Here is an 18087-nt window from a genome sequence, read left to right on the forward strand (position 1 = left end):
TATATAATAAAATTTGCCAATTTAAGTGTATAATTCAGTGAATTTTGTCAAATGTATAAAGTCCTGTAATTGCTACCATCACAGTCTTGATCTAGAACATTCCCATCTCCTGAATTTCCCTTGTTCCCCTTTGCAACCAATCCCCTGCTTCTACTTCTACCCATTGGCAACCATAGATCTGCTTTTTGTCACTTGTTTTGCCTTTTCTAGAATTCCCAATAAATGGAAAATCACATTTAGTCTTTTGTCTCTATTTTCTTTTACTTAACACTTCTGAGGTATTCATGTTGTTGCATGTATTGGTAATTAGTTGCTTTTGTATCATTTAGTTGTATTGCCTTGTATGGTTATACCATAGTTTGTTTATTCATTGACTAATTGATGGACCTTTGAGTTATTTTCAGTTTTTTTTTTATTAAATAAAGCTGCTATGAATGTGTGTATATGAGTCTGTGTGTAGATAAAGCTTTTCATTTCTTTTGGGAAGATACCCACAATTAAGATCATTATATCATGGTAAGTGTGTTTAACTTTATAAGAGACTGCCAAACTGATTTCCAGCACACTGGGTGTGCTATTTTACATTCCTGCCAGCAATAGAGGGGGGCTTCCGTGTGTTTCAGATCCTTTCCAGGACTTCATACTTTTAGTTGTTAATTTGGTGTTTTTTAATATTGGCCTTCAGTGAGTTCATAGATCATTGTGGTTTTAATTTGTTTTTATTTCTATAATGATATAAACTAATCTATAGTTTCCTTTTTGTGGGGGTAATTCTGGCCTCATAAAATGAGTTGGGAAGTTATTAGTCCTCTTCAAGTTCTAGATGAGGTGTATAGAATTGGTGTTAATTCCTTGTTAATTCCTTTGTCTAAGTTTTTAGACAAATTCAATCTATTAGTTATGGAATTATTTAGAGCTTTGATAGTTTGTGGTTTTCCTTGAATTGGCCCATTTTATCGAAGTTGTTGAATTTAGGAGTCTCGAGTTACTTAAATATCTCCTTATCCTTTTAATGTCTAAGGAATCTAATGATAGCCTCTCTTTCATTCTTTTTTTTTTTTTTTTTTTTAATTTATTTGACAGAGACAGCATATAAGTAGGGGAAACAGCAGGCAGAGGGAGAGAGAAAAGCAGGCTCTTCCGCTGAGCAGGGAGCCCGATGCTGGACTCAATCCTAGGACCCTGGGATCATGACCTGAGCCCGGAGGCAGCCGCTTAACCAACTGAGTCACTGAGGCGCCCCACCTCTCTTTCATTGTTGACACTGGTAATTAGTCTTTTTATTTAGTTTTGCTAAAAGGTGTATCAGTTGTATTCATCTTTTCAAAGAACCCATTTTTTAATTGAGTTACACCCAACCTGGGGCTCAAACCCAGAACCCCAAGACCAAGAATCTCATGCTCCACCCACTGAGCTAGCCAGACGCCCCTAGCTAAATTGTTCTCTAATCGTTGAGAGTTGAGTCCTTTTATATTTTGGATGCCAACCTTTATTTGTTTTGCAAGATTTCCTCCTGGCTCTGTGGATTATCTTTTCATTCTTTTTAATTTTAACAAAGTTCAATTTATCATTTTCTTTTTCTTTCATATACATTGCTTTCGGTGTTGTCAAAAAAGTCATAACCAAACCCAAGGTCACCTAGATTTTGTGTTACCTTCTAGGAGTTCTATAGCTTTATATTTTTACATTTAGGTCTAAGCTTTCAAGTAAGTGGTTATTTTTGTTACTGATTTCTAACCTAAATATAGTCCTAGAAATCTGTGTAATTTCAGTCCTTTAAAATCTGACCACATTTAAATCATAAATTTAAAATTTATGACCCAGGAAATGGTCAAATGTTTTAATATTGTGTGTTCTTGAACATACATGTTTAAATTGTTGCAATTTCCTGAATATGCCTATTAAGTTAAATTGTTCAGATCTTCCACACTTTCCTTGATTTTTATCTATTATACTTTTATGTAGCAAATAAGAGTTTAAGTGTCATATGCTATGATTTTGGATTTCTTCTATTTCTCCCAAATTTTGTTTTATATCTATTTTTTATTTATATCTATATCTATCTATATATAGATATATATCTATATCTATTGAGACCATAATCTTGGGAGGAATATATGGAATCGTTATGTCTTGCTGGTTCAATAAACCTTCCATCATTATCTAAAGCTCTCTCTATCCCTGGTCATACCTTTTATCTTCAAGACTATTTTGTCAAATATTGACAATAGCTCTATGTATTGAATATTGTGATGTTCTGCCCAGATCCTCCCTCAGGATTGAAGGACGAGTCCCTTAGCTGCTACAAGTGCTGTCACATGATGGCCTTCACTTGTCAGCGCTCTGCAGGAACTGTCCTCAGCTGGAAAGAGCCACTTTACCCAAGGCCATTTCCTCTCCCCGGGGACAGCCTGCATCTGGCGACCACTCAGAACAGGTTACAAAGGTCCCCTTGCCAGTGCTCCTCTCTCCTCTCTCCTGTGGAACTCCAACTGAATCTTTGCATTCTGTCTCTGTTCTACACGCTTCCCTGTGGGCTCTTCCAGCCTCTCTTCCAGTTCACCAGCTATCTTATCTGTTCAGCCTAGTTCTAGAATTCCTGGTGTTGTTTCAGTTTTTGGTTTGTTTTCCTCTGTTGCTTAGAGTTGTTAATACTATATTGCATTTTATTTTTTTTAAGACTTTATTTATTTGACAGAGTTCACAAGTAGACGGAGAGGCAGGCAGTGGGGGTGGGGAGCAGGCTCCCTATCCTAGGACACAGAGATCATGACCTGAGCCGAAGGCAGAGGCTTTAACCCACTGAGCCACCCAGGCGCCCTGTACTATATTGCATTTTAAAGTTTGGCTTTCTCTCTCTAAAAATGATAGTAATAATTGTTTGATATATCTAATGATTTCAATATCTAGTCCCTGTAAGTATCTGTTTCTTCTGTATCACGGATGGCTATGTCTCGAAGTGTTTGCTAATTTGCCGAACCTCTTGAGAATTTGTTTTTGGAAATAGAACTAAGATAATGCTAGCTTCCTTCACAATAAGGTTTAACTAACTTTTGTCTGGTCCTTAGTGTGCGAGAAGCTCAGGGAGCAAAGCTTGAGGTCCTCCAAGTTCATATCCTCACTCCAAAGTAAGCCCTTTGGGGATTCAGTCCACAAGAGTGAGCACCTGAGGCACTGAGCTCTGCCCTGCAGTATTTTGCACTCATGTCCCCTCAGGCAGCTCCGTCTCTGCAGCTTTCTAAAGCCCAGGGAGAGTGTAGCGGCAAAGGGGAATGTATCTTGCTAGTTCCAGAGAAGGTACATCTCCTTCCTTTTCCATCACTAACTTGAGTAGAACTCCAACAAAGAAGGTTTTGATTGGTGTTTCCAACCTCATGGCTGTATTTTCATAAATACAAGATAAAAGGAAACTAAGTATCTAGCGTTTTAAGGTTTACAGTAGTATTAAAGGCAGAACTTAAAAGATGATCCCCATTATCGCCGTGCCACCCGCCTGGCCCTGTGTCACACCTGTGATTATGTTACATTGCACAGTAAAGGAATTTTGTGTAACTAAGATCACAAATCAGTGGATTTTGAATTAATCGTAAGGGTGATTATCCTGTAGGCCTAATGTAATTACATGAGTTCCTTAAAAGCAGAGTTTTCTCTAGCTGGTAGTATAAGATGAAGTCAGATTCCAAGTGTGAGAATGAGGAAGATTCAACATGCCACGGGGGCCTTGAAGATGAAGGAACCCATGGTGAGGAATATGAACAGGTTCAAGAAGCTGGGAGCTTCCCACACTCCTGGCAGCCAACAACGAAGCAGGGACCTGGGTCCCACAACCACACGGAACTGAATTCTGCCAACAACAGGTGTGAGCATGAAAGAAGGTAATAGCACGTTCTGGCTGAGCGAGCAGCCGGCTAGCACTTTGGTGTCAGTGTCTGCCTTCTGAGACCGAAACTCTTAAGTAGAGAACCCGCCATGCCATGTCGGCCTTCTTACCATGGAACCGTGAGATGATGAATGGATGTTGGTTTCAGCCATTAAGTTTGTGGTCATTGTTATGCAGTAAAAGAAAACTAACACAGGAGTCAGTCTTTTCTTGCCTTCCACCAAGATTCACAAGGTGGTGAGATTTCACAAGCACAAAGGTTCAGATACTAGGATGCCAAAATGAGTAAGAGCTAGCGTCAAGGGAACCACCGACTACTTAAGTTACTCTGTTGTGCAGTTTTGTGGAAACTAGAAGAAACATCAGGGCCCAGCTCTTAAAAATGCTCCAGCCTTCTAAGGCAGCTGATGGCAACATGTACCTGACAAGATCAGTGCCCTTTTATGTTAGCTGTAGATAACCTTCTGAGTAGAACTCCTGAGTTGACCAAACATTTAGCAAATTATATAAATGAATACATGCTATAGTGAATTAAAGCACACAAATACAAAAGAACAAGTATATACAAAATCTTTATAAACTCACTGCACCAAAAGTATACAAGCAGTATCGATTCGTTGGGACAAAAATGAGTGTGTTTGTTCTCCCCAGGTCACTGAATGAAGACGTTGTACAGTTCTGAGAAGTTATTCGTAGAAACTGAACTAGGCTGGAAAACAGTACTGTCCTATGAAAATGACAGTTCATGGTGGAAATGAAACTGGGTGTGTTACACACCCGCTGTGTAACAACAAGACCCAGTAACAGTACTCACCTGCTTGCTGGATGAGGCTTTGATTTATAAAACACCTGTATTTCCAAGTCCGTTTAACATCTCTACTTATAAATTAATTCACAGGATTCCTACGGTTGTTTTTAGCTTCAAATGGATATTAGCAAAAATAACAAAATGATCCCTTTGCAAGCAAAACATTTGCCTTCTTAAATGCAAACATCACATGAGATTAGAGTACAATTTCTTAACCTCTCCTCTAAAAGGTCTGTGACATGAAAGAAGAGATCGACTCCTTGTTATACCAACCTGGAGAAATCTGCTGTGTCCACTGCTCTTCATTGACTGGCCCAGACCTCAAGGCCCTCAGGGGATTGCCTGTCTCTGACACCCAGAAATGTCTGCATAAGTCAAGGAGACGGATCCAGGGACGAGAAGGCCCCAGGTGCACTGGAGTGGCTCACAGCTGAGCTGGCAGGACAGGGTGTGTGAGGCAAGCATACATAGCTCCCACCCTGAGCTTCTGCTTTACCCACTTCGCTCATGATTTGGGTACCTGGTTGGCGGGTAATGGGTGGAATGTGTCACAGATCTGAGTTCTTGAATAATGCACCCTTTGCCAGGGTTTATCGCTCTGTAGAAGAAAATGGAATGGAGAGGAACCTACCTGCCAATAAAAACCACCTTGCCCCCTCCATCTTCCAAACCCTCATTCCCTCTCTATGAAACGAACTATTAAAATCCTCTCTCCTTGCACCAGCAGGAGACGGAAGAAATAAAAGTTCTGCAGACACCCATGGTGGAGAGATCCTCCAAATCCAGCAAGCAAGACCTTTAGTGCATATAAAATGGATTCCCGTTAAGACCAAAATGTAATGTTTCAGTTAGATGCCGTGTTGGCATCTTGATTCCTTGGTAGGGTCTAATTTTACCTTGAGATTGTGTTTTGGCCAATTTCCTGTTTAGAAACAGGAGTAGGAACAGTCAAAATCTTTATTAAAGAAATTATAAAAGGCAAAATTATTAAAGGCAAAGCAGCCTCATGTCAGTTTATCAGCTCATTTGGGAACATTCCAAAAAAAAAAAGTAGGACCCTCTCCTATATTCAGCATTTTTTCACTCATGCGAACCATCTAAATTCTTATTTGAGTAGCCTGAGTAGGGTTTCATTAGGCTCTACTTATCGGAGACCAATACTGGGTAAGATCGATTTAAAAAGAAAATCTCTAAAGTAAGCTTCTCTCCCAATGAGGAAAGAGGTGGCAAAAATTCAAGTGTCAGTTTCCCTTTTCCCGGGAAGAGGTTTAGAAAAACTCAACAGCTCACCTTTTGAGCTCTACAAGTTCCTTGTGAAATGCTCTTAGCATTAGAATCAGATCTAAAATAAAAGAGGCAGAAAAAAATATTTACAAAACTGGGCATTCCTTAAACACACAGACCCTTGCTAAGACCGGGAGAACCATACAAAGGAGAGGTTAAAAGGAGGGACAGTAACATTCTTGGTGAAAGAGGAAAAAGAAAACCAGGGCACAGCCTCCAATATCCATTTTCCAGGCCAGAAAAGGGTGAGCCCGGCTGGAGCTTCAGCCTCCTGGCCCCCGCAGCAGACTCCCCTCTATCTGCGGGCCTCGAGAAGGCTGCACGTGGACAGCGTGCTCACACTGAGACTTGCAAACTCACTGTATCTGGTAGCTGTTCTCCCGAGAGAGCAGAACCACCTGGCAAGCGTAAAGGCAAGTGTTTCCATTCTTCTAATGAAACAGGCTGCGTTAAAATGAACAACAAAGCCGGCCCAGAACCAACCAGCCGGCCGGGATGTAGTGCAAATCTCACGCTCGTGGAAGGCCGTCGAGGAGGCTACACGTTGGTTTCCAGTCCTAGCAAGCGTCCCATTCTCTCCACGTTCTTGTCAATTGTAGCCTGGCAGGTTATCTCCTTGGCACATTCCATAGGAAACCAGCCCCTCTCTCCATCTCGCAGCCGTTCCCCCTCATACCAGCCTGCAAATGAGAGCAGAGTCCCCATGAAGCGACGGGGCTCTGGGGGAACCGGAACCCTGCCCGGCTCGGGGAGGACGTGAGCGAACTTCAGCGGCTACAGCTTACCCTGGCTCGTGCGTGACTGAGGACAGAAGGCGAGCAGAGAAGGCAACAGAGGGAAGTGCCTCAAGAAGGAATGAATGACTTACCGGAGGTGGGACACCACCAGTGGCCCCAAAGGGAGCATAAGAGCCCAGGAGTTGGGCTGAGCTGAGGAAGGGGACGCTACACATAGATGGGGGCAGCAGGAAACTGATTTTTTTTTTTTTTTAAGTGAGGAAGGAAGAACCTCTGGAGATGAGCACTTAAGTCACTGGGGGCTAGGAAGGAAGGACGACCATTCAAGGTTGCTTTTCAATCATACACCATGTGACTGCATTCCTATTCGAAAACATGAAAAGCAATAGTGTTGATAGAGGAAAGGCAGGTGCATTGAGAAAACCAAAGGGATATGGAATGTGAGCGTTAGAAACAAAACCAGACTCCTCTCTTCTTTGGCACCCCAAGAGCTGCGTGGGGTGTGCCCGTAAGAACCTCCACTCACCGTCGCTGACCCGCTGATAGATGAGAGCCACATCTGCCACCTGCAGGGAGAGTTCATCTGGCTGCTTGGCAGTGAACGATCTAATGATTTCCACCTGGGTCAGTGCTGCGAGGGAAACGGGGGACACGCTGAGCAGAGGAGAACCAGACAGGTACAAATCGATACTGTACGTTTACTCAGTCTTTCTGTGCAATTCAAGGCCGGCGCTGGCAGAAACAAGTTAAGCGTCTACCAAACAGAAACTGTCCAGGAACTTACTTGGCTAAGAGCCTTAGAACTTTAGACACTCTGGATCGTGAGAGGCCTTTTGTGATGCACAAATTCCCTCAAATAGAGCCAGGACAAGCTACACACAATAGAGCAGATAACACCCATTGTGCATAAGGGGAAACTGAGGCCAGACAGATTAACGTGCCAAGGCCATGCAACTGACACCAGCATCTGCAGTACATCCATTCCCCCGGCTTCCATCCACGGGGCTCCCCAGCCGGTCGGCACAGGAAAGCTGCCAAAGATGTTCAGAAACAAAAGGAGCTCCAAGCAAAAGTTGGACATTTTAGAGTTCCCCCAAAATGCTAAATCATAAGCAAACATTATAACTTCAGTGACTTGGGACTGACTGACTTGAGTTCTTAATTTGTTATTTATTAATAATAGAAAACTTTATTCTAGACAACTTTCAAACCAATCACTTTAGTTTTGGCTCTAAGCTTAAAGCTATGGTTTTTGAGCACTCCAAGATAACCAATTTTGCTGCTCTAGTTCTTTTGATTTGACCTTCCAGCTAGAAATACCCAGAGATGCCTAACATCAAAGTTAAGTCGCTATTAAGCACAGGACACCGCCCTTTCCTGCATCCGTTCCTACTGCCCTAGAAGAAAGAAATGCATTTTCTTAATAGTATCACTTTAATAAATAAGGCCAAAAGGGATGGTAAAGTAATTTTCTTTCAGCTTAGCTTCAGACTGTCGTATGGAGAAGGCTTAAACATTAGACTCTTGTCCATTAACAAGAGCTGAAAATCTAAGAGCTTTACAGGACAAGCAGGGTTTTCAACATAGGCTCTTTAACTTAATCCTGACGATAACCCCGTATTGTATATAATAATGCAACTGACTCGCAGGAGATTAAACAAGCTCAGGAAAGTTTTGCAATAATTTGCCACGTTGACATGACAAAGAACTGCATCTTGGATTTGAATCAAAGAACTGCACCTTGGATTTGAATTCAGATCCGCTGGCTTCCAAAGCAGGGATCACAGGATTCTGTGATGCAGGGCCACAGGAACTACTGCTCGGACAAGAACCACAGAGCAGGGATTGTGGTGGTCAACCATTAACAACCCAGCGTCCAGCAGGGGGCACAGCCCCTCCATGTTCCAGAGCTGGCTGCCCTCCAGGTACTTACAGGTTCGGTCCAGAGGCTGCTTCCCGCTGCTGTGTCCCAGGGCGGTTATCCAGCGGGCTCGCTCACTCCTAAACAGAGAGGGTATATACAACTGAGAGACTCAAGGTGCTGGGACAGAGAAAGCAAAGCCGTTCCAGAAAACGGGAGATTCCCTGGAGAGTTATAGGGCTGGCCTTTAGAACAAGGGGTGTGAGTTACTTAAGAAACATAATCCGGGGAATCTAGGCTGAACGCTAGTCATTGCCGTTAAAAAGATTCTGAATGAACCTGGCTACTTATTAAGTGGAAGTTCTCACAGGACAGTTTAAGATTTAATAAAGAGAGGATTACACCAACACATAATCACATAAAGATATTTAGACTACTCCGTCTGACTCAACATTTCTAAACAATAAATTTCATTTAAAAAAATTCCAGTAAGTCAGTCTCTCTCCATTCTCTCTTCCTCCCCCTACACTCAAAGTACTTCAAGAAAGGTGAATCTAGACATATTTAAAGTTCCTCTTATGGCTGAGATTGCCAAACTTGAGCCTTACTGAAATAAACAGAAATTCTTTGAACTTTCTTAGACTGTTCCCAAATGCTTAAAAGGACTTAATGAACAGAGCCAAAAAAAAAAAAATTTTAAGGAAAAATACAACTGAGACTTTTTAAATATTAATAAGCTATAATTACATGAAACAAAATAATTATTTAACTGAAGGATCAGAAGTCTCAGATAAGCATTATTCCATAATACAGTTATCCCCAGTTTTTGATTTGGGAAGTCAAGTATCAAGATTGCAATTAATTAAATTAGGCATGCACACGCGCACACACACAGACTTTAAAGTCTCTTAAGCATGGATTAGGGACGCCTGGGTGGCTCAGCCATTAAGCCCCTGCCTTCGGCTCAGGTCATGATACCAGGGTTCTGGGATCGAGCCCCACATCAGGGCTCCCTGTTCAGTGGGAAGCCTGCTTGTCCCTCTCCCACTCCCCCTGCTTGTGTTCCCTCTCTCGCTATGTCTCTCTCTGTCAAAAAAAATAAATACATAAAATCTTTAAAGAAAAAAAGAAGCAGCAGCAGCAGGAGCACTGATCAAACCCATACTATAGGGGCACATGCGGCTCAGGTCATGATCCCAGGGTCCTGGGATCGAGTCTACATCAGACTCCCTGCTCAGTGGGGACTCTGCTTCTTCCTCTCCCTCTGCTCTCCCCTCACTCTGTGCTCTCTCTCAAAATCTTAAAACAATAAAATGAAATAAGCCCATACTACATGGCGGATGAAGCACTTGACATCCGTTATTTCACATTATCCCCCAAAAGGCCACTGAAAGGATGAGCAGGCTGCATGGAGGTCCTGAGGCAAGTGATCCAAACCAAGGTGAGTTTTGACTCTGCATTCGGCCTTCTTAGCAAGGGATGCCTTTATGCCCAGGGCTTGAAAAAATTTTTTTTTCTTCTGCAACAGCCTGTACCTAAAGGTGCTTCTTGCTGTTACACCACCTTCCCCGCCCCTCAGGTATCTTTCCATCTGGACGGGACAGACTGCTTGCTGGCCTGAGGCACACGCTGTCCCACACCCTTTCCTCCCTGCCCTTCGTGCTCTCAAGTAGGACCTTCCCCCTGTTTCTACCCATTCAGCTCACTCCTCATCAACAAAGAACATACATAAAACCCTGCACTAATCTTCAGTGTATACAGATGCCTGGGTGGTTTCATAGGTGCACCCGACACCTGTCCCTTCCCCATCAATAACCGCCCACAGAGGGAACCACCGCCACAGACTAGCTGCACCTGTCTTATGCTTTATGAAAATGGAATCCTACAGCACGTCCACTTTGGTTCAGCACGTCCACTCAGTTCTGAAAACGCAAGCCTCACCTCCTCCAGGTGGCCTCCTCAGATGCAGAAGCCCAAACCTCCATCCTCAACCAGTCTGTCGGTCCTGCTCCCAGTCTCTCCCCTGCACAGCCCTATCCCACTGCCAGCCAGCTGTAAGCCTCGTGAACGCAGGCATCTTGTCTGCTCAGTCCACTGCCTCATCTCCAGAACACTGCCCAGTACATAACGAGTCCTGAAAACAGCTGTTAACCTAAGGAATCAGTCAGCCATCACGCACCACCCCCCACGGCCTCACTCATCTGTTTCTCCTCTAGGCCATCAACCTCAGAAGGGCAGGAACTGGGTCTCGTTCCAAATCGTTATGGAGCACTTATGTGCCAGCGACAGTACTGTTTTGTATTTTGCAAGTCCCATCGAATTTCATCTTTACAACAATCGTGGAAATTAAATAGTAACATCATTATTTCCATTGTGTTGTTCCAAGGACGAAGCCGGTCTGGAAGGTTAAGAAGCACTTGCTCCCGGAGACAAAGCTAAGAGGTAGAGTCAGCATATAAGCCAGGGAGTCCGGGGCCTAAAAGGCGGTGCTCCCTAGCTGGTGCTCACCAAACACTGAAGGAAGTCAGGGAGGGTGGGAACTGCAGTGTGCTGAAAGGCGGACTCCTGTAAGAAACTGAGGCCAGGGCCCAGTCACACAGGTGCATCAAGGAGTAAGTGACGTGCGCAGTTTACGGAGACACTGATGGTACCTCTTGCTCTTTGAAACCCTGCTACAGGCCACAAAGGGCTTCAGGGCGGTTTTATGAAGAACAATTACTTTATAAAGCACAACCTCCTTTCAAATGATCCCACGCACAGGGCGCCTGGGTGGCTCAATGGGTTAAGCCTCTGCTTTCGGCTCAGGTCGTGGTCCCAGGGTCCTGGGATCGAGTCCTGAATTAGACTCTGCTCGGCAGGGAGCCTGCTTCCCTTCCTCTCTCTCTGCCTGCCTCTCTGCCTACTTGTGATCTCTCTCTGTCAAATAAATAAATAAAATCTTAAAAAAATAATAAAAATAAAATGATCCCACGCAAGCACTTCCATCTTTGATACCATCTCTTCGTCGGAAAAGATCTATTTTTATACTCGGGCTCATGCGGAACTTCCAAAGCACAAAGGCAACTGAAAACGAAGTCCTACTTGCCAGATGGAAGACCCATTCACCAAGAGAAACGAAAGGTGACCATGTGCATCCCTGTGCACCACAGCCGACCACGGAGGCAGCGGCCTCCTCTTGGCCTCCCACCTCTGCGTGGCCCTGACTCCCGTCTGCGGCCCTTTGAGTCCCGCCCTGAGCACAGCCCACTTCTGGCATCCGGTGGCCCATTTCAGGGACGGCCTGACCCTGCAGCCAGTTTCCAGAAGTCCAGATGAAACCTCTCACTCCCGTGGCATGCTGCCTGGATGCTAATGGCCTCCCTTTGACACTGCGGCCCCCTCACAGAACCTCGAGAGGACAGAACAAGACACTCCTTGTTGCCCTCGCTGAAAGGAGCCGCTTCTTGAAATGGCTTCAATAGAGCCGGTCCCCCACCTCCCAGACCCCCCCACATGGCGTCAAAACCACACAACTTCCCCCCCGGGGCCTCCGAGAGCCCTGCCAAGGAGCTCCTTCCCACTAGGAAGCAGAAAGCACTGCATCCCTGAAGCAGGGAGGAGACTCCCTCAACAGAGGAGGGAATTCTAAGAACAAGAGAACCCAGGGCACAGACATACCCATTATTAAACTGAGTTACGAAGTGTGGGGCTCGATTGAAGATGCTTTTTTCTCCGGGGACAGGAGGAAACAATCCGTGTGAATTCACAGCCCGCCCCACCCTTTGTTCATAGACTTTTCCCTTTGCCCAAATGAAGTGAGAGAATGAGGAGCACTGCATTCGTGTGGACGTGGGCACATCACCTCCGAGACGCCCGGCCACCACTTCCGTGGACCGCCAACCGCCGAGCACCTCTGGCCTCGCACGAGCCCTGTGTTAGGACGGGCTTGCAAAGGGAATAAAACAGGGTCTCTTGCTCTCAGCAGCCCCCAGCATGAAGGAGCAGAGAGGAAAGAAAACAAACACACAGAATCCAACACAGTGTGTGACGGGCTGTGTGTGGTAGAACATTCTGCTTAAGGCAGTTGACACCCGCAGAGAGAGAGAAGACCGAGTGAGAAGAGACATCGGACATAAGTATCTGCACGTGAGCCTTCTCCTAAGACCCAAGTTCTCCACACACGGCATACCATCAGGCACCCCCGGCTCCCTCTGCAGGAGCCAACTGCGGTCACACAGTAGGCTTAAACCTCACTGTGCAAAAGTCAAAGACATGAGGCGCCTGGGTGGCTCAGTGGGTTAAGCCTCTGCCTTCGACTCAGGTCATGATCTCAGGGTCCTGGAATCGAGCCCCGTATCAGGCTCTCTGCTCAGCAGGGAGCCTGCTTCCCCCTCTCCCTCTGCCTGCCTCTCTGGCCTACCTGTTCTCTCTCTTTCTCTGTCAAATAAATAAATAAAATCTTAAAAAAAAAAAAGTCAAAGACACAAAGCTGGACTTCTCACAGGCTACCAGACATCTGCTAGAAAACAGATGTGTACCAAGAGCACGGAGACTAGGCTCTGAAACAAAGACACAGGGCCACAGACTGGGGACTGAAGAGCGTGGGGCGTGTCCATGGAGGACTTCACCGAAGTGAGTTTTAACCAGCAGCCAACCAATGGCATTTTTTTTTTTTAAGATTTTATTTATTTATTTGAGAGAGAGCAAAAGCAATCACAGTGGAGAGGGATGGCAGAGGGAGAGGGCAAAGGGAAAAGCACACTTGTCACTGAGCAGGGAGCCCAAGACAGGACGTGTTCCCAGGACCCTGGGATCATGACCCAGACTGAAGGCAGACACTTAACTGAGCCACCCGGGCGCCCCAGGTGGCGGCTCTCTACCCTCCCTTGCAGCATCTTCCAGTGGTAGCCAGCCAAGTACTTTCTGTGTTCCTTCCCACAGTCTACAAATTTGCCTACACTTCCTTTTCAAACTCCTGTACCCATGGCCTTTGGGCAAAAGTCCTTCACGCCTCTGTGAAGGGTGGGATTGTGAAGATGGTGGTGGTTTTTATTCATTCTCTCACACATTCAGTTCAACCAGCTGAGTTCAATGAACGGCTCCATGAAAGAAAGCCCAAAGGGTCAAAGGGTTTTCGTGACGCTGTACAACAGAATTTAACAAAGCCGAACACACACTCAACTCACCAATTTAAAAAATCGAACCAAAGCAAAATAATTCCCGATGTCCACAATAAGAGTTCTAAAATTTAGATTTTATGACGTGTTACATAATTAAAGCCACTATTTCTTGTGTGTCATATCAAACAGCTGATGAGACAAGAGTCGGGCCTGGAACCCTGGAATAACCGAAAGTGGGTCCATTTCCTTTTTGCTCCATGATAAAAGACCCACACCGTCGCCTGCCCTCCTGTTTCCTCGGGGTTGGCGATGAGTGTCACAAAGGACCAAGTGATCTGAGGGGCACTGTACGATGGAAGAGATCAGGCTTGGATGAGGATTCCAGATGCATTGAGGGGAGGATACTACCGCCTGTTAATAAACTCATTTTTCCCAGATAAATTATCCTCTCTTGTGGATTTTTGTTAGAGGATGAAGGGTAAGAATATGTCAGACATACTTTATAATTTTTTTCCATCCCATTTACTTCCTGTTGTTAATTAAATCATTAACAGAGGCAGGAAGGCCACAACAGACTCCAAGCAAACAATGCCCCTTTATCAGGAGGCCCGGGAACTGGTTGTCTGGATGGTTGACAGGACCCACCACATCCGCGAGGCTTCTAGTTCTTTCAGTGAGAGAGAAATTTTGCAAGCGATCTCAATTTTGATTATGGTTTGAGGTGATTATATCCTATAGTTAAACATAAAGGGTAAAGAAAATGTGCGTTCATCCCTGAACACGCCTGGATGTCTCACCACCGCACACACTGGGCCCAAATGCCGCACAAATTCCACCATAAACCCAGGAAGCCGGGGACGCCACTTAGGTGCTGCCCCTCGGCCGTGCTAGCTGCAGCTGTCCCTGCTTCGTCTTCATGAAGGCAGACAAAGGGGGCTGTCCAACTCCCACATTCCTCTAGAAAGACCCAGAGGGATAAGAATGACAGCGGTAAAACATTCGTCCGTTGTCCTTTTATAAAGGATATGCTTTTATACTTTTCACAGACTGCTGTCTTGTGAACAACGTGATTTAAGATCCTTCATGGGCAGACAGAGAGAACCCAGTATACGTGGCTTAAATGTACGTCCTACAGAAATGTTAACCACAGCCTTCGTAGCAAATGTGGAAAAACAAGTGGAATTTAGAGAAAACTTGCTCCGGCAGCACAAAAGGGACAGTGACCATCCACACAGACAGTGACAGGGAAGCACGATTTCCCTCCAAGAGGCCATAATTCCACCTTGTCTAGCAATTCCAAAAATATGTACTGGGAACCTGCTATGTACAAAGTGAGAAAAAGACACAGCTGAGCGTAGGGATTAGTCATAAAAACATGCACAACTAACTGGAGAGCGGGGGGATGGTTAGGGGCCATTACAGGGAGGCTCAAAAGGTAAGGGAGACAGGGGCATCTGGGTGGCTCAGTTGATTCAGTATCCGACTCTTGATTTCAGCTCAGGTCATGATATCAGGGCTGTGGGATGGAGCCTCGTGTCAGGCTCCCCGATCCTCAGGGAGTCTGCTAGAGATTCTCTCTTTCCCTCTCTTCTACCCACCCCCGCTTGTCGCTCACCTGCTCACTCTTGCTCACTCGCTCTCTCCTATAAATAAATCTTTAAAAAAACAAGATAAGTGATACATGGGTTGTCCCCAGAAGGAGGTAGTGGCATGGAAACGAGGAGAGATGCAATGGACTTTTTTGTACAGGAAGAAGTGGCAGATGACGGATTTGTGCAGACCTGGAGCGTCACAAATGACACCGAGTCTCCAGACTGGATAAATGTGAAATGGTGCCAATGGTTCCAGTTACAGAAATGTGCATTTGGGGAAAGCGCTGGGTAGCTGACTGGTCCAGGCAGGCTGCATTTATGATGGGAAAGCAAAGAGGAATGGCTAGAAATAGAAAGAAAGCTCCCCCTGCTTGTGCACTCTCTCTCCCAAATAAATAAAGTATTTAAAAAAAAAAAAGAAAGAAAGAAATGGAAGGAAAGCTAAGAGAGCACAGATAACAGATTAAGAAAATGTCAAAAAGGGAGTCCGGATGAGAGAGCGGATCAGTCAACAGAATGAAATGAGATGAAAGGGAGAGAAAGGAAGACGGCCGACTGGGGTCACCAGCAGCCGCTGCTCTACTCTCCACGGAACAGCCTCGACAGAGCAGGAGAGAAGGGACACCGAAGACGGTGAAGGAGCAATTGAGCATACTGTGTTAGCTCCTCAAGTCTAAAATCCAAGGTACCATCGATTCCTCTCTTTTCTGCATGGCCACCCCAACTCATCCAACACCCCTACAATACCATGTTTCTATCTCCTCTCTCAGACCCCAGCCCAGGCCACATCCAGGACTCCCCTTGACTACTGCAATAGGACGCTGTTTTGTTTTGTTTTTTAAGATTTTATTTATGTATTTGACACACAGGAAGGGAGAGAGAGAGACAGAGAGGTGCATAAGCAGGGAGAAGGGCCAGCAGGGGAGAAGCAGGCTCCCCACTGAGCAAGGAGCCCGATGGAGGGCTCGATCCCAGGACCTTGGGATCATGACCTGAGCCAAAGGCAAATGTTTAACTGACTGAGCCACCCAGGTGCCGTAACAGGACCCTATTTGCTCTCTCTGCTGAAACGTCTGCCTTTGTTCCAGTCCTCCCCGGGGAACTCTGCTATACGAAACTCTAGATGATGCTTCTTAAAATGTGTGTGGTGAAGAACCAGTCCTCACCACCCCACCCCATCCATTGTGGACCAAGTGTTCTTCGAAACACAACAAAAGTGAGTTACTGTTAATCACATGCCTTGAGGCTGCCAACATGTCAAAATGCTGTAAGTTCTTAACCCCTTCCCTTGTGCCTAGGCGGAGACGGTGTGAGGACTGATGGCCCACACACCACACGGGAGTTCCAATGCTCTGGCCTCTGATGGCCTCTTGACCACCACTCTCTCCCTCCTTTATTCTGACCTTGCCTCCTTCACCCTGTTCAAGCCACTTTTGACAACATCAGACCCGTTTCCCTAGAAGTTGTGCACCTGCCGTTGCCTTCGCCTGGATCATTCCGGCCCTTCACTTTCCCATGTGTTGACTCCTCATCACTCAGGGTTCGGTCCAAATGTCACCTCAGAGACGTCTTCCTGTACCATCTATTCTGGATTTTATTACTAAATATTTCAAACAATGGGAGGCCCTAAATTGCCAGCTGGGTTTCCACAAATATTTTTCCTTTTTAGAGTCTATGAACCGAAGGAAACAATCCACGTTTTAGTAGTTTTTCCCATTTCATAGCAACTGGCTTCCTGGAGTTTCCCTTTCCAGATGTCCAACAGGGCCAAATGGCAAGGGAGGGCTGAGCAGTCTACTGAATGGAGGCTTAGTAAGATAATTAAAACTTGTAACCAGAAAGAACACTAGATTCAGGAGGGTCAGGGCCTAGTCCCAGCTTTGGCAACAACTCACTTCCTGTGTGACTTTAAGCAAATCACGTCACCTTCATCTCATTTTACATCTGGTAGAGGAAAGGAGGGAAATGGAGCACAGACTAATCATTAGGGTCACCACCGATTTTACTACCTAAGTAAGACACTTTTGAGAGTCAAAGAAGGTGCTGTTCTTAATTCTGCCAGCACAACACACATAATATTGATCCTGGGGAAACCAAGACGGATGTCGCCTTACCTTGGCTCCCAAGTTCATCGCTTCTCTAGAAACATCTATGGGCGTTCACCTTCCTCATGTTCCAGGGGTGGCTCCATCTGGCACATCCCAGGTGCTCTGTAAGTGCTCACCCCATTTTCTTTTTGGGAGCTCTCCTACATGCTTTATGTAGTCCAAACTCCTGGTCCGTTCTACAATTTCACCATCCTATAAAGACTGAACTGTGCTTGTGTCAAACAGCGATGCCCCTCCTACTAACAACACTTTTTCCAAGAAGGTAAATATTTAGGTATGAACCTCCTCCTTTTTCAAACCAAAGAATAAGTAGTCAAAGGACCTACGTGAGTCTCATGTTCTACAATTATTAAAAGGCTAGAATGGGGTGAAAACCTTGTTTTCCAACCCAGTTTGCTAACAGACCATATTAACCACATATAACATAAAAGAGAGGAAACTTAAAACACACATATCCACGTATACAATTTGCAAATCTCAGAAGCAAATAGAACAGTCTATATAGACCAAAACTCTGATTGCCCAAAGCCAGGTAAGCCCACGGCTGACCTACACTTCGCCAAACATGGCATATAACAATTTCCTAGCAGTCAGTTGTTTTATCTAAGGAAAGTACATCTTGGCTGTAATAGATTTTCCTTCAGGACCAATGCTATTTTATGCCTTAGGTGCTTCAAAGGGTCCACTTATTTACTTTTTAACCAAAACTGAGCTGGTG

At 45.2% G+C, this 18087-nt stretch overlaps 1 protein-coding gene across 1 annotated transcript in view; it reads right to left on the reverse strand.

Annotated features, from left to right (window-relative positions):
* Positions 1 to 5727: 5727 nt before the first annotated feature.
* LOC111150821 (Rho guanine nucleotide exchange factor 26) overlaps positions 5728 to 18087 on the reverse strand; it is a 120256-nt gene continuing 107896 nt past the window's right edge. Inside the window, exons 13-15 of the mRNA XM_022508442.1 lie at positions 8643 to 8710; positions 7236 to 7340; positions 5728 to 6652 (exon numbers count right to left, since the gene is read on the reverse strand). Coding sequence (XP_022364150.1) covers positions 6510 to 6652; positions 7236 to 7340; positions 8643 to 8710 — 316 coding nt within the window. The 3' untranslated portion in view covers positions 5728 to 6509. The remainder of the gene's footprint in view (positions 6653 to 7235; positions 7341 to 8642; positions 8711 to 18087) is intronic.

This window comes from Enhydra lutris, unplaced genomic scaffold, assembly GCF_002288905.1.
Source record: "Enhydra lutris kenyoni isolate GAN:26980312 unplaced genomic scaffold, ASM228890v2 scaffoldscaffold2, whole genome shotgun sequence".
NCBI classification, from domain to species: domain Eukaryota; kingdom Metazoa; phylum Chordata; class Mammalia; order Carnivora; family Mustelidae; genus Enhydra; species Enhydra lutris.